This window comes from Rhinolophus hipposideros (genome assembly GCF_964194185.1).
Source record: "Rhinolophus hipposideros genome assembly, chromosome: 25".
Lineage (NCBI taxonomy): Eukaryota > Metazoa > Chordata > Mammalia > Chiroptera > Rhinolophidae > Rhinolophus > Rhinolophus hipposideros.
The window spans coordinates 30519244-30540814 of record NC_138071.1 but is presented as its reverse complement, the minus strand read 5'-3'; the positions used below and the strand labels follow the sequence as shown (position 1 = coordinate 30540814).

Sequence of the window (21571 nt, the reverse complement as noted above, 5' to 3'; positions counted from 1 at the left end):
TTGAGTTGACAGGTACCTCATGGGTTTGAAGCTATTGTTTAAAAATGTGCATTTTTAATTGCTACTCATGTTACTTATCAACCTTTGAATTCACCACTGTATTTGACACACTAAAACTCTTAAGTTTGGAAACTAGAAACATGAATAAATGACTCCATTAACATACTTGCAGTTTTCTTTGGCCATCTACACCTGCGAAGTTTTAGTGGGCTGCCAGGGAGAGAGGACCGGGGGCCTTGTCTGCAGACCCCACGCCCGCGCCCAGGCCACGGCCCAGTGTCAGCCCAGGCTCACCACCACAGCCCTCTGCAAGCAGTCTTCATCTCTGAGATGCTTGTATCTTTTCTTCAGGTTCTTTCCTGAGTTCAAACCAACTCTCACTTTGTTCCTGTCTGCTTTTTAAATCTGTTTCTGTTCTGGGTTTCTGGTGTTGTTGTGTGTTTGTTTGCTTTACACATGCAAATGCTTTTCGAGGTGATACGGTTGGAAGTTTGTCTTATGTTCCAAGTGTTTTTAGAGGAGAATTTTCATCGGCTGAGACGCTTGGGTTTGCATTTCCCAATTTCTTCTTACAGGCGCTTCATGTGGAGTTTTGTCTCCTTGTTTCTACTCCTGGACATTTAATAACGGATACTGTGGTCCGAGGGGCTTTGTTGCACTGGGTTGTAGAGTGTCGGGTCTCCCGTGGGTGGCAGGGGCTGCGCGTCTGCCTGCACTGCCAACCCCGCGCTGCTGTCTGAGGCCCTCCCCTGGCCCCCATTGTCCCCTCTGTTTTGCTTCCCATTCCAGCCCCACTGGCCCTGGGGCTGCTGAGGGGCCCCAGGGTCTTGCCTTGGGAGTTGGATCCTCCCTCTGGCTCCCAGCCTGTCTTTGCAGCTCCCTCTTGCCAGGGAGGATCTTAACCTCCCTCCCGCCATCCGTGCCTGTAGACGGGACAGATGTGGCAGCTCATTGGAATGGCTGCCTATCTCCCTTGTCACTGGGGTTTCTTTAATGGCAATACTGAAAGCGATTCGTGTTGGTCTGGTGGTTTTTGGGCAGCACGTGTCCCAGAAGCAGCCTAATATTGATTGTGTTTCTGTGACTTACTGCTTAACTTACACACGGCTGTGTGCCTTTCACCTAGATGGCATCCTGACGTCTGTAAACCACCGCAGCCCTCTGCAAGCAGTAGAACCTGTCTCAGTGTCTGTCTACAAAAAACAGAGTTTTGTATTTTCACCCTTTTCTTCTCAAGAAGGTATGTGGTCCTTCACTTCTCTACAGTCCTTAGTTCAAGATAGGAAATGCACTTTGCTTGTTCACCAGCCACTTGGTCTCTCTGTCTGTTCTCATTAGAAATGTCAGGTCTGTCATTCCACATTGCTTCCTTGGACGACGGCGGGGTCCTCAACATGTGGGTGAGTGGGACGCGCCGTCTGCATGCACTGACCCTGTGACCTACCAGTGTCCAGGGAGCTGGGAGCATGAGGGCAGAGGCCTCCTGCAGGGTCCTGCAGGGCCGGGAGTGAACCAGGTCAGAACTCGCTGCAGGTGCTGCTCTGAGGCTTTGTCCATTGGCCGGCCACTGAGGGGACAGAAATGGTCAGAGATCACAGGAAGGGGTTTGTGGCATATAAGATGCTAGTTCTGAGGTAGTGCTCATTCTTTCTTCTGGAGCAGTCATATTTCTACACCTAACACAGCATACTGTCTTCATTAATATGATGCTTCGCTTATATTGTTTCATCATTGTACGATGTATTAACACTCATTTTCAACATTCTGTTTTTAGGTGGTTGTGGAATTACCAAAGGCAGATATTGCAGGTTCAATAAGTGATTTAGGTAACTATTAAATAAAAAAACCTAATTTTAGTCAGTGTCTGCTAAAGATACCAATCACTGCTTTGAACGATAGGCAACTAGCTACTGAAAAACGACTGTGAAGTTGCCTCTTTTATAACCTTACCCACCATCTCACAAGCACCTCAGTTAGAGTGACTGGGTGACATTCTGGCTGAGTGTGTTCATTTCAGCAAGGTTAAGCATTATGTTTATGCCTGTGTGTCACTCTGTTCCCTCCGTTGTAAGTTAGGGGCGTCGGGGTGGCTCCAAGCTCTGTCCTATGTGTGTTAGATTAGTGGCCGGTCACAGAAGTCAGCTCATGCTGGGAACTAATCAGCAATCTTTCCTTTAGTCACTGCTGGAGTGTTCTCTGAGCAGGCTGGGTCCATCCTGCGTGGCAGCAAACACTGTGACAGGACTGGCACTGCCCCAGGAGTGTGGGTTCAAGGGACATGTCATCGCTAGGCTGGGAAGGGTGCTTGTCAAGGGCTGCGGGCCCAGGTCAGCGGCAACTTCCCAGGGGAGGTGACATCTGGGCCATCCCTCCAGGGGAGCAGCATGCCAGGAAGTCGGGGGCACTTTCCAGTCCCCTGGAGGGAACAGCAACACTGAATGTTGTTGCATCAGAGTGCCCAGTGACGGGCATCAGGACTGTAGAAAGAGCCCCGTGCTATGTCATTGCAGTCACCCTTTGTACTGCAAGGTGACCTTAGTACATCCTTTTGAAGGCAGTCCCTTGCCCCGAGTCTGGGTTTCAGTCTGCATACATTTCTAGGGTCCCCTTCGCAGTCATTATTGAAAAGAAGGCTGATGTTGGGAGTAGACAAAGGGAGCACATGGCAGAGGGGTCAGACTTGTGGCCATGGGCGGTTGAGGTGGGGAAGGAGTGGCCGGGAGGAGGGTAGAGCTGAGTCCCCACAGTGGCAGGTGCAGGGCGGGTGTCGTGGTTGGGAAGGGCTATCCCATCACCTGCACTTGTGTTGGGATCGGAGGTGTGTTAAATATGGATATTCTTTGCTTAGTGTGCTGCCCTTATTTTACCACATCTAATCCTGTGACGACTCCTGGATCCTGATTCCACAAGGCTCGGAGCTGCATGGCTCCCCCAGGGCATTTTCAGGAGCCCTGCCAGCGTCGGGAGGCTTGCTCAGACCCACCTGGTTCCTATCCTGCCTCCTAACACAGACACTTAAGCAACGAAAGATGACCCCAGGCCTGGAGTCAGGCTTGGGATGAACTTGCATGAAGAGACGCACTGATTTTCGGTTCTCCGCTTGTAGGGTTGATACCTGGAGGGCGGATAAAGCTGGTGCACAGCACTGTGGTCCGGCTGAGTGACAGGTATGACCCTTACTCTGAGCTCAGTCCCCCATCACGAGCCTGTCCCCCACAGGAGGGGTGGCCTTGGGTAGTTGCACGCCTGCACGGTAAGTGGGAGACTGGGGGAGGGTGAAGATCCCTCATTGTGCTCTTGCTAAATAGTTTATAATTAACGAGTTAGTGCAAAAATATGGTTTCTGAGTGTGGAACTAACATTTTTTCTTTAACATTTTTTCCATCTTATAAATTGTTACCATTTGACTATTTTTCATCCACTATTGATACAACCCTGAAGTTAAACATAATTAGATAAATTTCAGGAATGAGAAACATTAACATGAAAGTTTAATTCAGAAGTTTAGATTTGTGCTTTTACTGATACAACTTAATATGACATAAAAATTCTTATTAAACATACCAGTGTCGTTTGTGGTATTTACGTGCTCCATGTTAATCTGTTTCTGGAAGAAATCTGTTCTTGTCCCTTACGCAGTCAGTCGCTAACTATCAGCATGGAATTTACCCTTGAAAATTTTTATTAGCCTGACTCTGCCTCAGCCGGAATACCTGTGCGTTGTGCTAATGCGCGCGTACAGACTGTAAATCACCTTTAGTTGATTTAAGTATGCTTAACAAGGAATCAGCTTGTTTAAGAAGTCATCTAATACATTAACAGCCAACCAGCGGGTGGTCCCTGGGCCAGTGAGACCCCCAGATCTCCTGTAGGGACGCAGACAAGTAAACAGTAGTTATTGCAGGCTGGCTTCCTGTGTGTCAGAGGAATGGAGTTTAGTGGGCCGAGGCTTTTATGGTGACAGCAGACAAGTGGGAAGCAGGTTTCAGAATCGGGAAAGAAGCAGTGGCCTGTCGCATAGGGGTGATGGGGGGAGTAGCCAGCACGGTACCATCGCTTCCTTGTTTTCAAACAACCGTCTGTTCATTTTGTTGTTTTTTTCCAGCCTTTCCCATAAAGGTTACGAGTTTTGGGGGTACACACAAACACTGAATGTCAAGTTTCTGCCTTCAGACCCTAATCACTTTATTGTTGGCACCAACATGGTAATAGTTAAACCTCTTCCTAACTTGTTCTTCTTTCCTAGAGTTGCTTGATAAATATCCTCATTAAAGACTGTTACTGTTTGCTTTTATTATAACATTGTTTAAATTGTTTCAAGACTAGCAGCTTTATGCAGCCCTGTCCCTGGCCCTCTTCTTGGGTTACTAGGGTGTGATAAGCCACGGCACCAGGCATGACTGGAGACTGTCGCCCAGACTGTTCAAACCCCAGCACCGTGGCGTGCGCCCCGTGAAAGTGAATGTGATTGATTTCTCACCGTTTGGAGAACCAGTATTCTTGGTAAGAAAGTCTGTCTTTAAAGCCCCAGCTCTGTTTGGGCAGCAAAGCGCTTGTCGTGATCTGCTGGAATTCTTTGGGTTGCTCATGGCCGGTGCAGCAGTGGGCTCGCGGGGAGACATCTGTGCACGAGTCACTCCTTGGCTTTCTCAAGGCCCTACCTGTGCAGGTCGTCCCACCTTGCTGCTGAATAGATCTTCCTAAAACCTTTGATTCCGACACAGTTTCAGTCTCACAGAAGAGTTACAAGAACAGCAGAAGGGTTCCTGCCCACACGGCACACACGTGTGCTCCCTCTGTGTCGATTTGCGTGCTATAACTGTCTGACAGGAAGCTGCAGGAATGGAGTCCGACCCGAACTGGTTGGGTGCTGGTTCCTGTGTCCTCCTGACATCGGCTTGTCAGCCCTTCCTTGCTCTTTGGTACAATAAGCCCAGAATCAGCCATTTCTCCAAGTTGTCCTGGCTGCTAGTAGAAAAACGAGAAACCGAGGTCTGGGCAGTCAGACGCGCTGGTTGTGCCGCACAGTGTCGCCACCGGAGGGCGCTCACGGCCACACCTGTAACTTGGGGTACCCTCCCACAGCGGGCAGCCGCCTCGCCAAAACGCAGAGCCGTTTGTGACTGCTGACTGAGGCCTCTGCTTTTTTTTGAGTATGTGAAGGATTAACTATATTGAGTAAAACAATTAAAAGCATCTCTTTCTAAGCTAAAAATTGGTCTTTTCTGAAGCAAGCTTTATTTTATGGAAACTCCAACCCAAGGGGCTATATGATTATATTATTGGTGCAAACATATGTAATTGTTTTGTGGGTTTTTTTCAAAGATTTTATTGGGAAGGGGAACAGGACTTCACTGGGGAACAGTGTGTACCTCCAGGACTTTTTCCAAGTCAAGTTGCTGTCCCCTCAACCCTCAGCCGTGGAGGGCACAGCCCAGCTCCAGGTTGTCCATTTGCCCTTGTTAGTTGCAGGGGGCACAGCCCACCATCCCTTGTGGGAGTCTAGGAGTCGAACCGGCAACCTGTGGTTGAGAGCCCACACTCCAACCAACTGGCCCATGTGCACTGGCTCATGTGGGAATCGAACCGGCAGCCTTTGGCATTAGGAGCACAGAACTCCAACTGCCTGAGCCACCGTGACAGCCCCATATGTAATTGTTTTTAAAAGTGGCTTATTTATATCCATGGAGGCAGTCTGAATAACTTATGCTTTAATCAGCGAGACTGAACTTTGTTAAAAACACCTATTTTCATATTCATTGAATACTAGCCGTTTTGGGAAGGGGGGCAAAGTGTATCAATCTCCATGGTGAGTGCTCATCTTTGCATTTTGGGAGGACAGATTTAATGTTATAATTTAACGTTTGGAAAACAAAAAATGAACCAATTTTGTTTTGCCGTACAAACTAGAGAAAGCTAACGGTCTGAAAAGTTTCCCTGACTGCTGAGATTGGATAAACAGAAAAAAGAACCAGGATGAACAGTCTCCCCACTTCTACCCCCACCCCCACCCCCAGGCCGGCTGTTCTGATGGAAGCATCTGGCTACACCAGCTGACGTCCGAGCACCCTCTCATGCAGTGGAGCGACAGCACCGGTGGCCACGCCGTCACAGGCCTGCAGTGGTCCCTAACGAGACCAGCCGTCTTCCTGGTCCAGGATGACACTTCCTGTGTTTATATTTGGGACCTCCTGGAAAGCGATCTGGGTCCTGTAGCCAAGCAGCTCGTCTCTCCAGACAAGTAAGTGAGGCATCATCACGGGCAGTTCTCACACAAGCGTCACTGATGGTCTTTCTCACTTAATTTACACATAAGTTTGCTACACTTAAATTGTAGTTATTTAAATTGAAGTATTTTTATATTTATAAATTTAGTAATATTTTAAGAACCACTTTAAAGTGTCTTTATTTCATACGTAGTTTGGAATCGTCTGGATTAAAGAATTCATACTTTACTGTTTCTCCATCGTCGTCATTCTGTAAATAAAAGAAGAAACTGTGAGCTTCTTCGTTATGTTCGTTTACCAGTGTTACACGTTCAGTGTGTACTTGAGTGACAGAGCACACTCCTGCGTTCTAAGAAGGGCTGTTACATGGGAATCAGCAGGTCACATCCAGTCACTGCAGTGACGTCCCTGTGCCCCTAGTGGTGTCACAGTCACACCGGCCATGTGGTCTCTGCATGGATGCCTCTGGAACCCATTCATGCGAACGTGGGACGGGGCTCACCAGGGATGTGCTTTCAGTAATTCCTTGTCTTGTTTTACTAATTAGAAGTTGAAATATTTATAAAAGCTTTCATTATGAAGGGTTCTCTCTTGACCCCACTTTGTCTACTCGCCTATCTTTTTTCTTGATATTTTATATTCCAGTAGTTCTACTGTGAAGGCTTATAACCCGGGGAGGATGGTGGAACACCCGACTGTAAAAGTGTTCCAAAACAGAAAATAGTTTGGCAGAATGTTAGGGGCGAACTAACAAGACCTGAAAAAAATTAAGAATTGCAATTATGTAGTTCAAGTACTAGGTATATGTATTATTCAAATTATTAAAAAAATATATCATCAAAATTCAGACTGTGATTCACATATAAATACATAATATACATGCAGTTTATTCCAAAAAGCTTGTCAGTTATTTAATAAGAAAAGTAAATGTTCATCGAACTGCTGCAGGCACCGGGTGAACCAATCGGTGGGCTCTCGTCCTTGTGGGGCAAGATGGATAATGAAAGAACAAAGGCAAGCAGGTCCCACAGTGTGTGATGGGGATAAATAAGCAGAGTGGGGCCAGGACTTTGAGTAGGGAAGGACAGTCTGACTGACAAGGGGACGTTTGGGCAAAGACTAGGAACGGGGGTCTTGGGACAGGTCCAGGCCCACCAGTCCTGGGGCCGGGAGAAGCGGGGAGCAGCAGGCCTGGCCTGGTTGGTCAGTGTGTCCAGATCTCAGGAGGGCAGATGGGCTGAAGACCCGCAGAGCAGGGAGGCTGTCAGGCAGAGGAAGCAGAGAAGAGGCTTCGGAAGTGCTCTGGAACATTCGCCCTGTGTACCTCCTGTCTCGGTGGCTAGCAGCAGTGTTTGAGTTAAAGAAGTAATCACAGAAAGTGCTCACTGAATTTTCTCTAGCTGTAAAGAAAAGCAGAAGACACAACAGAGCTTAAAAGGCAGGCTTTTTGATAGAAGAAGACTGCAGTTTCAGAGTTGATGAAATGATAGTGGTAACTGACCCGCTTGTCCGCGGCCTGGAAGAGGGTGGGTGGTTGTCACACGGCTGCAGGTGCTGCTCTGGGCCGAGGAGGGGGCGGTGGCAGTGCCTGGAGCCCGGGCTGTGGTGTCCTCTTCTGCCCTCTTTGCTGGGACTCTGTCCGGTGCACAATCCCAGCCCATTTTCAACTGGGCAGCGATCGTACCGACTGGTGTTTCTGTGTCTATTTTAATGTTTTCAAATTGAGATGGTTTAGTGATGGGCTGTGTTCTTCTCATGCCTTGTGTCCCCAGGCCAGGGAAACCTTTCCTGTCTGACGCCATTACTGCTGTTTCTGAGTTTGAGGCCGTTGAGCTCCCACTGTGTCACCAGTAACTGAACGTCAGTGTTAAAGTGTCAGCTGTTGGTGAAAACCTGGACTTGTAATTTTTCAAGATTTGCTCGTTTGTGGTCTTATGAGGGTTGAGCTCTCACCTGCCCCCCACTCCGAACGGTGCCGTGGTTCTGGCGTGGACTGCAGTGCCTCAGAGGGGCCTGGTCAGCTCCCTACATGGCGAGTGCAGGCGCGGAAATGCGCTGTGGCCAGGGCCCGTCAGGGGTGCTTGGGTTGTGGGGCCCAGTTTACAGAGTAGCAGCAGGCAGGCAGGCCTGGCTGGGACTCTCCTGTCCTGCTGCTGTCTGGATGCCTCCAGATCCTGGCTCCTGTGCAGGGGCCGGTGGCCCGGGTGCTGTCGAGAAGAGGCAGGTATGGGGCCCAGCGGGGTCAAGTCTGGGATGAGCGTTGAGAATGGGATCCTGGGTGCCATGGGGCCCCTGACAGAATTAGGTGTAGTTGGGGGATGGAGGAGGTGATGGGGGTGACAGAACTGAGCCAAGTCTTAAAGGGTAATGGAGGTGACCAGGGGAAGAAGACGGGTGGACAGTGTCCAGAGAGGTGCTGGTGTGGGAACTGGGATCTGGGCAGCCTGTTGCCTTGAGGACATGGGGTGAGTGTTGGGTTTCTGTCAGCTGGGAAGAGGGGCAGTGAGATTAGAGATGGGTCAGGGGGAGGGGACGGTGAAGTGACACAGGCCGGGGTCCTGGCTGTTGGGGTGACTCCAGGTGACATGTGGGCATTGGTGATGGACGGTGTTGCTGTTGACGGGAGGAGCAACCCAGACGGAGAGGTCTGGAGCTCAGGGCATGGGGCGGGCTGGACAACAGGCGTGTCAGTGCCTGACCTCAGCCCTCAAGCAACGGTCACAGGCAGTCAGTCCAGCAGCCCTCCTGATTTCTGAGTCAGTTTTCAAAACCATTTCCGTAGATTTTTATGCGTTTATTGGTGTGCTAACCTTTCGTTGTGACTGTTACTGAAATCTATAGAATTTCTCTTCCTTTTCACACCTCCCTTGTTAGATAGAGAATCTGAGACTCACAATCACACAGCTGTGCTTGTTGCTTTCAGGTTGGTGGCCATGGCGGTCGTGGGTGAACCGGAGAAGAACAGCAGTGGCTTCCTGGCCCTGGTGCTGGCCAGAGCCTCGGGTAGCATGGACGTCCAGTTCTTGAAGAAGGAGTGGGTGAGCCCAGTGGCTGACGAGCAGAGGAGGCTGCAGCTGCTTCTGCAAGAAGCTGTTTAGGGCGAGCCTGGGTGCTGTGGAGACGGCCAGGCTGCGAAGGACCAAACGCAGGAGGCTTGATGACACAGCGCGTGCTTTCTGCCTCGTGAGCGTGTACACTTGTGTATATAGGACACATTCTGTACAGGATTCATTTTATGAGTGTGTCCCTCCAGTATTCCTAAGAAATAAATTACTAGTTTTGAAGAGAAACAGCAGACATTTTTAGTGTATTCTGAGCTTCAGAGGAAATGTAGTCCTGTCCAGTATGCTCTTTTCTGAGAATATTTCTATTTATTTTTAGAACAGCCTTAAAATATTGTCAAATTTATTCTAGATTTTAAGCAGTCCACCATGAAGATGTACTTGAATGAACAGCTGTCTTAGCCGTGCGTAAGATGACACACACACGACTTTTTTCCGAGCAGAGGCTTTTCTCTGCCCTTGTTTGTCACTGACCCCCGAACACCTACTGCAGCGATTGGTACATACACAGGGCTCAGGTCTGTGTTAAACAGATGATCATCTTGTTCCTGTTTCCTCTTCATCTCCCTAATACTCGTGACAGAGTCACATCAAAGCGGGAAGTCTGCGGGGCCCTGCTGTTAGTGAATGAGCACATCCGCCCTCCGTCTTTTCTTCTTGCTTGTGACCTACTTAACACCTGGCCTAGAATAAAGATGGACATTATGTTTGTAGGCTTTTACCTTTCAGATTCCACTGTACTGAACATCGGCATTGTATCTTTTTCTTTTTCTTTGGACCGCCTGTTTGTCCCCGTGTGACCCCGGCGTCCCCCTTAGCACCTGGCTGGTGCTCCTTCCTTCCTTCGCTGACTCCTTGTTACCGGGAGGCAGTTTGCTTGGGCTCAGGTCCTTGGAATGAGATGGACGGGTTCAAGGGCACTGTGTCATGCATGCCACTAAGTCTCTGGCTCCGTGTCATGCCCTGAGCTTGTGACACATTGTCAGGAACTGCTTTTAATGGTACATGTGGCAATACAAGTGTGCCCCTCTTGGTTCTGATTAAAGATTGGAACCCATGTGACTTGCATGTGTGGTGGCCAGTGTTTTGAATCATGCCCAGAAGGTGTCACGAGAGGGTATCCTGTGAGGGTGAGGGGCCTGCATGTCGTCCTAAAGCCTTGGAGAGGATGACTTTCTTTGTGCTAAAATTCCCATTGTTTTTTTTTGATAGCCATCCGTGTGGTGGGTGAGATGTGAAGCTGTGCCTGTGATTTGTGGCCACTTGAGCGGGCTTCTCACCCTGTCACTTTCCCCGGCAGCCAGGCCAGGCATCCCTGCCTGCCTTACCCCCAGGCCCACAGCGTCTGTGAACCCTCATCGCCTACAACCCTGTGGATACTTGACTCTCCGGGGTTGGTGACACCTTCAGGCCGTCTTCAGAAAGGAAAAGGAAATGGGGGGAAAATCCAACATTTCCCACAGGTTAGGATGACAGAAGCAGAAAGAGGACTCCGTACACAGGCCCATCTGTGCTCCTACTTCCTGGCTTTCCCTTCGCCCTTCTAGCTCACGATTCCCTCAATCTGTGCCCACGCAGGGGTCCCCAAGCTGCACATGCGTTTGCCTCACATCATGCTTTGGAAATGGCCGTGCCTTTCCTTCTGCGAGGCTTCCAAGTGGGGGCTGGAGTCCATCTGGTGAGGGAAGGCTGGCTCTGCGACTTGCTGTTGCTTCAGACTTCTCTCGGATGTGTGGGTTCAGAGTGCATTTTGTTTGTCAGGGTTTTCTTCTGTCTGCTCCATCCTCAGCTCGGCGCCCAAAGAGGTCTGCCTCCAACAGGTGACTCCTTACCTGACGCTTGTTGGCCTGTTGGGGGTGGGCTTTCTGTTCTGATAGACCTTCTATGCAGGCACGCCCTGGCCTCCGTGACCCAGGGGTAGTCCTGCCCCGTTCACAGCCATGCCCTGCGCCCAGCCCTTTTCCTAACCCCATCCCCACCAGGAACCCTGGTTTTATAACTTCCCTCCTGGCTATGTGGTCATCACCAGTGTTGTGAGGGTGACAGGAGCTGCCTTCCCCAGAGGTTAGGGCTTGCTCTGGGGGGAGACAGGAGGCAGGTCCAGGAAAGAAGCCTGCAGAGGTGGGCCCCTACACAGATCACCTGGCCGTCGCGGCCAGCGCCTGCCCATGTCCACATGTCTCCTGGCCCCGGGGTCTCCCCAGCCCACCGCTGGCCTTGTTGGCTCTGCTTAGAGCCTGGGCGGCTGCGCGGGTCACGGCCCGTGCGATGTGAGAGCGTGGCCACACGGGGGCAGCAAAGTGCTGCCGGCCCCGGGCTTGTGGCCAGAATTCCAAAAGCAGACGCGCGTGCCAGGAGCGATACAGGTTTTGCGTTCCCAAATCACCGTTTTGCAAATCAGATTCACCCTTTTGCAGAGCAAAGTTTTCACAAAAGCGTTTTCTTAATCTTTGTAATAAAAATAAACCCAGTGTTGTTATTGTTAAAATTAAACATCCTATTACATGCATTTCATAATAAACATAAAATACTTAACATCAGAAAACAATTCTTCAGTGGGGTTCATCATTGGAGAGTACGGCGGTAGAAATAATGAAGCGTGTCTCGTGTGACTCACAAGATCGCGTACTTCCTGGGCTCTGCGGAGGCTCACGTTGTCCAAAACCAGCCACGCTTCCTGCTGTAAGAGTCTCTGAAGAAATTCGCAAAAACTATTTGAGGTAACCGTAGAATGTGCGATTACTTTGTGCCACACCATTCCCTGAATGTTTATTGCTGCAATTAGGGAAACATTTCGTCCTCTAACCATTGGCACGGTCACACTTTCCATCACGCCTTCCTTTTTCAAAAATTAAGTTCTGCAGAAGAAACATTTTGGCTGATCCATCAAACCATGAACAGTTAGTTAGATGTTCTTAATCATTCGGTTGCAAAAATTGCTCCTACACATTATTTTATGAATATGTACATGAAATTACCAAGAGCAGCGACGTACATTACATATGAAGCTATAAGTAAATAAGCATTTCTGATGTTAGTTTGTTTATTAAATACATGCAATAAAATGTTTAATTTTAACATTAACAACATTGGATTTATTTTTGTTACAAAGATTAAGAAAACATTTTTGTGGACAAATTTGATCCGCAAAAGGATGAATTTCATTTGCCAAAAGATGAATTTGGAGTGCAAAACCTGTATCAGAACCATTGAGGAGCGTGTGTTTAACATCTTAAAAGTATGTTAAGCAGTAACATGCTAAAACCCGGCAAGTGTAGGGAACACGCGGGACCGTGCACGTCTCACTCCCCACGAGTCCCCAGGACCCACGTCCCGGAGTATGGAGCCAGCGCCGCGCGACCCAGTGGAGCGGCCCGGCCCGGGGGCCCGCCCCATCCTGACTGGATCCCCGCGTCGCCCCTAGGCCCACAGACGTGGACGGACCCGTGTCCGCGCCCGCGCCCGGCGGCGTTCCGCAGCGAGACCCGCCAGGCCGGCGGCCACACGGCCCGCGCTCCCCGGGCTCAGGCCGGGGGGTGGGGGGGGAGTGGGGGGGGAGGGGGCGGCGGCCGGACGCCGCGCCGCGCGGTGACGTCTCCCGCAGGCCCCGCCCACCCCTCAGGGCTCCGCCGTTCTTCCCCGCAATCACGTCCCAGGCCGGGCCCGCCCGCCCTGCGTGGTGCGCGCCCCGAGCCCAGGCCCCGCCCGGCGCCCCGCCCCGCCCGCCTGCGCGCTGACGTCACACGCCGCCGCGGGCGGAAGCGCGGGCGGGCTGGACCGCGGCGCCGTCCCCTCAGAGGGGCGCTGGCGCGCGGGCTGAGGCGCCTCGGCCGGCACGGGACGCGCTCGCGGCGCGGCGGGCGGCTGGCGATGAGCGACGCCCCGGCCCCGGGCCCCGAGGCCGGCGCCGCCCGGGCCGAGCCGGCCGGAGCGGCGCCGAGCGTGGACGTGGCGGAGCTGCTGGCGCAGCTGGCGCGCAGCTTCGCGCTGCTGCTGCCGGTGTACGCGCTCGGCTACCTGGGCCTGAGCTTCAGCTGGGTGCTGCTGGCCCTCGCGCTGCTCGCCTGGTGCCGGCGCCGCCGCGGCCTCAAGGCCGGCCGCCTGTGCCGCGCGCTGTTGCTGCTGGAGGACGAGGAGCGCGCCGTGCGCCTGGGCGTGCGCGCCTGCGACCTGCCGGCCTGGGTGAGTGCGCGGCCGCTGAGGGGCGGCGGGCGGCGGGCGGCTCCCGGGAGGGCGGCGCTGCTCGGTCGTCGCGCGTCGCAGTCTTTGGAAGGGCCGCGGGGGGCCGGGGCGCCGGCCTGCGGGCGGGTGGGGGCCGCGGCGGGGCGTCCTTTCCCCGGCGAGTCTGCGCGCCCCTCGGCTGTGCGGCGCGGAAGCGCGGGCGGCGGCACTGCGTGTGCGGCGGCCGGCGCGTGTGGCGCGGGGCGACGTGGGAGAAGCACGCAGGTGGCCGCGGGAAACGGGCGTCGGGGGCGGAGGGGGCCTCGGGGCGTCCGGTGTCGGCGCCGCTCCGGCTGGGGGCGCCGGCGGGGCCCTGCGCGCCGGGCACAGGCGACACCGGGCGGCCGCGGGCCGAACTGCACAGGCGCCGGCGGGGCCCTGCGCGCCGGGCACAGGCGACACCGGGCGGCCGCGGGCCGAACTGCACAGGCGCCGGCGGGGCCCTGCGCGCCGGGCACAGGCGACACCGGGCGGCCGCGGGCCGAACTGCACAGGCGCCGGCGGGGCCCTGCGCGCCGGGCACAGGCGACACCGGGCGGCCGCGGGCCGAACTGCACAGGCGCCGGCGGGGCCCTGCGCGCCGGGCACAGGCGACACCGGGCGGCCGCGGGCCGAACTGCACAGGCGCCGGCGGGGCCCTGCGCGCCGGGCACAGGCGACACCGGGCGGCCGCGGGCCGAACTGCACAGGCGCCGGCGGGGCCCTGCGCGCCGGGCACAGGCGACACCGGGCGGCCGCGGGCCGAACTGCACAGGCGCCGGCGGGGCCCTGCGCGCCGGGCACAGGCGACACCGGGCGGCCGCGGGCCGAACTGCACAGGCGCCGGCGGGGCCCTGCGCGCCGGGCACAGGCGACACCGGGCGGCCGCGGGCCGAACTGCACAGGCGCCGGCGGGGCCCTGCGCGCCGGGCACAGGCGACACCGGGCGGCCGCGGGCCGAACTGCACAGGCGCCGGCGGGGCCCTGCGCGCCGGGCACAGGCGACACCGGGCGGCCGCGGGCCGAACTGCACAGGCGCCGGCGGGGCCCTGCGCGCCGGGCACAGGCGACACCGGGCGGCCGCGGGCCGAACTGCACGCACGCGGTCGCTACCGGCCTCCAGGAGCCAGCACACTTGGCTGGGATAGGACGGGGTGAGTCAGAGATGCTCCTCCTGGGGGTTTCCTCTGCGTGGTGTTAGCCGGTGACCCATCGTGTTCATCTCACACAGTAAGGAACTCATCTTTTCTCCAAGCTCCTCACTTGTTTATTCTACATTTGTGCTTGTGCGCGCATCACACACGTGTGTACTTAAACACGCCGCATTGGAACGATCCACACAAAACTAGCACTGGTCACATCCGACAGAGGCGCTAGGAGTCGGCTTTCAGGGACGTTGTGTTACTTTCATAATAAAACCCGGGAATCACACTTTCTGGAAGCATGCCCGCTGTTTTGCTATAGTCGTAGCAAAGCAACAATAGAAGAAGCCAGGCCTAAGTTCAGATTTCTGCATTAGTAGGTTTTTGAGTTTCGCAGTCCATGCTTAGGTTCTGGGGCTCTGAACTTTGGGCTGGTATTTGCTTTGCATGAGACGTATTTGCAGAGATTTTCATGACGTGTCATTAACAACTACGATTCATAGCAGGGCTGGAAGCGTAGGAAAATTTGAACTGATGTGGTGCTCGCTTCCAACCCCACTTTGGGATATGTTCACTTCACGGTTTTTCTTCTTTTTAGTTAGTAAAGTGAAAATTTAAACAGGATATGGGCCCTGTCAAATTAGACTATGGGTGAAGAATATTGAAGAGTTTTTGTAGAGATGAATAAGAACAATTTTCCATTGCTGTTTTCATTTATTTGAAAACTTAGATCTTGGTGGGGTGAAGTCTTCCACTGAAAACCAAAACCTTTCCTGATTTTTCTTCTGCCAGTAAATGCTGACTCTGGCTGCAAATAAGTAGCGACCCAAACCTGTCATATACAGTATTACTCAACTGTTTTGACAATTGGTCTTTTATTACTCTGATACTTTGATGATTGAGATTTAATGCTGTTCTATACTATGGCACACAAGCTTTTCTTTGGGAAAGCTTTATTCTCATGGTTGCTCTGGGAAGTTCAGAAGAATTTAACTGTAACCAAATTTTAATATGTGTAGACTAAGAAACAAATGAACAAAAGAGAAGAATACACTGTAAAGGAAAGGGCAAATACTTGCTTTTGTTCTGAGTGTTAATCATTGACTTACACTTTAATGAAGTTTTGTGAAGGCTTGTAACAAAATAGTTAGTGTAACTAAAGCAGGAATCACAGTTTATAGTTGCAACTTTGGCACTTAGATCCTGGCACTCTCATGTGCTTGGGAAAGTGTCCGAGTCCTTATGGCGCTGACGGGGGAACGTGGGCTTCTGTTTGTGCCTACACTGCTGCTGCAGTTCAGGGGGGGGGAAGAGGACTGTTGAGTATGGCACTGCTCACAATGTGAGGAGGTCGAAATGCTTCATTAAGTTAGAACAGAAGGTCCCAGGGTTGCTAGACAACAAGCAGTAAATATCTGTGTTTTAGTTTAAACAATGGATTGCAAGTTAGGATATACGCATCCATCAGCTTGTATGCTCTGGTTTTGGTAATACAAACTTCTGTTTTCAATGAATATTCATTTCAAGATGGGAGAATATAGAGCTAGGACTGAACTATAAATAAATAAATACATGAATTGAAAATATGTGTAATATATTTATATTAAACAAACGTAGTAAATTATATAAAGTATAATATGTATTTGTAAAATATAGATCTGAATCCTGTGAAGAACCAACTATGAAAAACTGGCTAGTAATTTGGTGTTCTTGTTAGGCCTAGTGAGCCTCTTATCTTTTCTGTAAGTTTTCATGATTACATTGTCACAACATTTAACCTTGAATAGTATCAGAGACATTATGAATATACTATAAACCATTAAATTGTATACTTTCAATGAGTGAATTCTATGTGAATTTTATCTCAGTAACACTGAGATATACTGAGGCATTGAATTTCTTTTAAAAACAAAGAAGTGAAAAAGGTGATAAGAAATAATACAAAGTAAGTCGTAAGTACCTCCTTGCTTATGGAATTCCTGCTAAAACTGTTGCAACTTTTAAAAATTGTTGTTCCAACTTAAATTTGGAGACATTTACATTTTAAAGAATGTTTAGTGAAAGGGGCGGGCTTCTGAATGGCAAACATTTCTAGGGAAGTATTTTCACCTTAAACCTAATGTTACTATAAACATTGATGTGTATTGGCTAACCACATTCTTACTGAATAACACTAGAACTCATGCTTCGTAGATAGAAACACCTTAAATGTGTGTTTTTCTGTGAGTTATTCTCAACTCTTACCTTCCTTTCAGGGTATTAGTACATACTGATCATGTCTGTGGGAGAAATCTAGCCTATTAGATGCATTCCATCATAGCATGAATTTAGAATATACTACTTGTGGCCTGTTGCCTTTTGTTTTGTTAAATCATTATCTTTTTTAGTTTCCGTGACAATGCTGCCTCAGATGACTTTTCTTCCTGCATTTAGACATCTAAGGACCCGCTATGTATGGAAGTGTAATAGGTCATTGTGTCCTCATGTGTAGATAGAGGTTGGGTGTGTTGCCTCCACGTGAGTGCCGTGGTGGGTTAGCAGACAGGGTGGGAGGTGGACAGTGGTGAAGGGTGCCTAGAAACTCACTTGTGGACATTTAAGAGTGGAAGGGCGCAGCCTCAGAGTCGGTGGGAACAGCAAGACAAAAGCACACATTGGGAGGCAGTGTCCCATCCGGAAGGAGATGATGGGAGGTGGCGCCTGGCTCATGACTTTCGTGGACCCATGGCTGAGCAGTAGACGTGCTGGGACTGCTCTGGCCTTCCCAGGGAGCCCAAGCTGAGCATAAACATAAACACGGCCAGCGCCTAAAGAAGGAGGAGAGAGTGACGTGTTCAGAACTAAGCTTGTGAAATCAGAACATGGAAACCCCTGTGCAGTGCAGTGGTGTTCTCATCTCGCTTCAGCTGCCAGACAACTTGCAGCCAAGATTAGTGCTGGATGGTTGTGCTCTGCACCAGTGACTCACCTGCAAGTGCCCGTCCATCTTCCCGCCAGTAACTGTGGCTTTTACTCCAATGATCTTGCTGCGCCTTAATGACTGACTCATCCCGTGTTCTTTTGGAATTGGGTGGGGCACTCTTCTTACATAAACAGTGCCAGTCGTTGTCTTTTGCATGGAACTACTTTTCTACTTAACACGTTTTACTTATAGATTGCTCATGGTCTTTCTCCTTGTCGCTGAATTTTCTTCATTTATTTTTCTTAACTGTTACAAAAATCCTGTAATTTATTTCAAGGAAACCGTTTATTTTGGTAAATTTTTCTTAGAGTCGATAACATTTTAAGGAGCTAGCCCAGCTTATGTGTAGGGATTACAAACAAGCCTTTACTGATTCATCTGTTCACTCAGCCTACATTTATTAGAGGTACACTCTGTTCCAGGTACTGTGCTAGGTGCTAGAGACACAGACGTGAGTAGGACGAGGTGTTGAACTCAAGAACTGAGAGCCGGTACTAACACAGATCTACGAAGAATACTCGTGTTAGTCGTAGTGTATTGGTAATTCTTTAAAAGTAAAAGTAATACTACTCATTTTTCTTTAATGCCGGAAAATCGTTTATTCAGGAACATATGGTTTAAGATTTTAAAGTTTTCTAGACTCACAACTACATATGGAAAAATGAAAGGTAAACCTTTCTTAGACCTTTCAGGTTGTGCAGTGGTATGTTCATTTTTCAAAAAATTACGCCATTAGAGCATTTTGTACATTTACTATGGTAATAAATAGCTCTTTAAATCAATTTTATTTTAAAACAAAGACTTTATTGATGAGGATTGAAACTTTCCTGGTGTTTGTTGACCTAGCTATGCATAAAAGTCCAGTTTTGTGCTCTGCTGTCTCTGCCTGCTTGGTGGTGCTTTGCGGAAAGTGGTTTTACGAGGACTCAGCGCACTCGTCTGAGACCTGCGGTTCAGTACCGGGTGTCTTTGGAGTGGAGAGCATGCAGATGGCAGTATGGAAGCAAAGTCACAGCAGCTCAGCGTGAGTGTACGGTGTGTCCGCACAGTAGTTTCCTGTTTCAAAGAACTCTTTTTGTGCCTGGGGTCTACACTTGAGAGTTATTGATGACCACACAGAGGACAGATGTGGAAATACTAACGTGACAATGTGCTTTGTATTTCGTCTGTTAAGTCGTCCTTCACCTTGACCTTTAAGTGCTTTTGTTTGTTCAGTCACTTAGTGAAGTTCTCTTTATGTTTATTTTTAATGAACCTGCCGTTGGGTTTTTATTCATTCTGTTATAATTGGACAGGTTTTAAAAACATAATTTTTCTGGCATGAGAAGAATGCATACTCATTGTAGAACATTTCAAGCTTTGGAGAAGAAAGGAAAAAAGTCACCTGCAGTCCCACTAACTAGTGATAACCATTGTAACATTTGGTGATTTTCTGAATCTTTAATGTGTGTGGATGTGCCTGTGTGTTAGGTGTACCTTCGCCTGAAGGGGTACATTGTGTGCTTGTTGTTGTTCTTCAGACGTGACTTTGGTTACTGCCATATCATCCGTCTTCAGGGAGTACTGTGCTTTATTTAAATGGTGTCTGATGGACAGATTCAAAAAACGACACTGTTAGCGAGCATATGGTGAGAAAGGATAAAACTGGAGTTTGAGATACTTAATTTTTTGCTCTTTTCAAGTTATGAAAGAATATTTGCTCGAGCTATTTATCAGATCTGTCCAGGATACATTAACTGTTTTTGAACCCATGAGAGTAGCATGATAATTTTATAAACAGGAATCTAGCTAGGGAGGGCAATGTTTGTTTCTAAACGGTGTGGTGTTAAAATCACATGCCTGGTAGATTTACCCAGGTCTCTGCTTATGTAAATAACCTGTAGAAGTAAAGCATTCTTCCCACGTGGAGTCATAGCTTTAATAGCTTTTCTTCTTTTGCTGAGTTGGGATATTAAAGCTTGTTAACAGGTAGAATATTTTAAACTGAAGTAGCACAGAGTTGTGATGGTTACTTTGGAGGTTGCTGAGAAGATTCACTTGTCGCTGGCTTTGTCTGAAAATAACCGTCTATGTGACTAGTGTCAGTGCCATCCGGCAGCTCGGTCACAGAGTGGGTGCTACTGTCACATTGGGGGCTCCCCTCTTGGTGCCAGTCTGACACGTGATGGCCTAGTTGCTTAGGTACACGCCCATCTAGTGATGTTCATGTCTGAGACCCTTCCTGGCCCTGTGTGATTGGTGAGTCTGTTAGAACCTTAGTTTCCCCATTATCAGATGGACATTGAAATGAGCCTGACCCCAATGTGCTTACGAGCATGGGAGGCTGGGATGAGGGTCATGCTGTGTGAGGGGGCTGAGTGGCTGATGTTCCCCCTTCCAGTGTCTTGCTGCCTGAGTCACTTCTCTTACCCACCTTGCCACCTCCTACCCCCTACAACTGGAGGGGGCACATGAGGCATAGAGCTTCTCCTTGTTTCTGTTTCATTGCAGTTTGTTTATTTTTTGTTGCTAAAATTTTATCTACCATAATGCTTTGTTAGTATTCACAGTCGAAAGTGTTCCTTACCATTTCTCTCTCTCTTTTTTCTTGTACACACTTAAAATATACCTACAGAGCCCACATTATTATCCCTCATCCTCGCTGCTGCTTCTTTCTTAAATCAAATGCTGCCCCGAGGACATGGTTCATCTTTGCTCCGCTTGCTGCAGCTGCCCTGATGCAGTGATGGATTATGGATGGAGGATGGATGGATGGATGGATGGATGGAGGGTGGATGGATGGAGGATGGATTGATGGGAGGGTGGATGGATGGAGGGTGGATGGATGGAGGATGGATGGATGGGAGGGTGGATGGGTGATGCATGAATGGGTGGGTGGATGGGTGATGGATGGATAGTGGATGGATGGATGGTGGATGGATGGATGGTGGATGAATGGATGGATGATGGAAAAATGGTTGGTGGATGGATGGTTGGTGGATGGTTGTATGGATTGATGATGGATGGATGGATGGATGGATGACTGAAAGGCAGGAAGGATGATGTTGACCTCCTGACTGGGACGGTGTACTATAATTGTGTAAGATAGAGCCATTGCTAGATGCCATGTCCTTCTCTTGGCTGTGATGTATTATTGTGTGGTCACTGTTACTGAATGACAAACAAGTATAAAGGGGGAAGTACCGAAGTCTTAGTCTCAAAATCCAGTACAAATAAATGATTACATTCAGGAAAAAAGTCCTAATGTTTTCAAGTGCCTGATTATTTACTGTTTTTCATTGTGTACAAATAATGGAATAAAAGGAGAAAACAAGTAGCTTTTAAGTTGGTAAATGTATCTGACTTAATTCTCATAACTCTTGAAATATTTACTATCTGTGTAAGAATGAAATTAAGCTCTTAGAAGTATATAAACCTATTCCTTGAAAATGAAAAATTCACAGTAAAATTTCAACCATGATGTGATTTCTGAATCCATGTAGACGTTTGATATTCCTGTCAGTTCTGTAATTCTAAGGGCTTTGAGAGTTCAAAGTCTCATATAGTTTCTTTTTTTTAATAGTAGAACAAAGCTGGAATGATTTCACATAGTATACAGAACAAGTGTAATTAATTCAGTACTACAATTACGTATCTATCTCTTAGTCCATTCCAGTGAAAACATAAGCATGTAAATTTGAATAGTAGCATTTGATTTGAATTTAAAATAAACAACCAGATTGTCTATGTGTTTTAGTAAAGGAGATGAGAAGACATGTTTCCTATTCTTGGACTCAATTTGTGAGATTGATATAACGTATGCCAGAACTTCAGCTTTAAATCAAGATTGTCAAATAGTTTACTTGTATGACCTTTCTTTTAGCAGTTACAGAAAAAATGTCTACATGACTTTAGAATTTTAAAAAATATGCTTCAAGCCTTTTCCAAATCTCCATAGACATGCTATACATAAGGGTTTATTTAATAATAAATCCTTTG

At 49.4% G+C, this 21571-nt stretch overlaps 2 protein-coding genes across 7 annotated transcripts in view; both read left to right on the top strand.

Moving 5' to 3' along the window:
- Positions 1–10351, top strand: part of DYNC2I1 (dynein 2 intermediate chain 1) — a 37290-nt gene extending 26939 nt beyond the window's left edge. For 2 of the 3 annotated variants that reach the window (XM_081038369.1, XM_081038370.1), the window contains 8 exons: positions 1127–1240; positions 1339–1400; positions 1775–1826; positions 3107–3167; positions 4106–4205; positions 4372–4503; positions 6018–6241; positions 9151–10351. In XM_081038369.1, the coding sequence (XP_080894495.1) occupies positions 1127–1240; positions 1339–1400; positions 1775–1826; positions 3107–3167; positions 4106–4205; positions 4372–4503; positions 6018–6241; positions 9151–9325 (920 nt within the window). In that variant the 3' untranslated portion in view covers positions 9326–10351. The remainder of the gene's footprint in view (positions 1–1126; positions 1241–1338; positions 1401–1774; positions 1827–3106; positions 3168–4105; positions 4206–4371; positions 4504–6017; positions 6242–9150) is intronic. The other variant, XR_013992586.1, reaches the window with a different exon arrangement.
- A 2725-nt stretch (positions 10352–13076) lies between these two features.
- The window catches only part of ESYT2 (extended synaptotagmin 2), a 63977-nt gene continuing 55482 nt past the window's right edge, over positions 13077–21571 (top strand). For 2 of the 4 annotated variants that reach the window (XM_081038374.1, XM_081038372.1), the window contains exon 1: positions 13109–13471. In XM_081038374.1, coding sequence (XP_080894500.1) covers positions 13160–13471 — 312 coding nt within the window. In that variant the 5' untranslated portion in view covers positions 13109–13159. Of the gene's footprint in view, positions 13472–21571 lie in introns of all 4 variants that reach the window. The other 2 variants (XM_081038373.1, XM_081038375.1) reach the window with 2 other exon arrangements.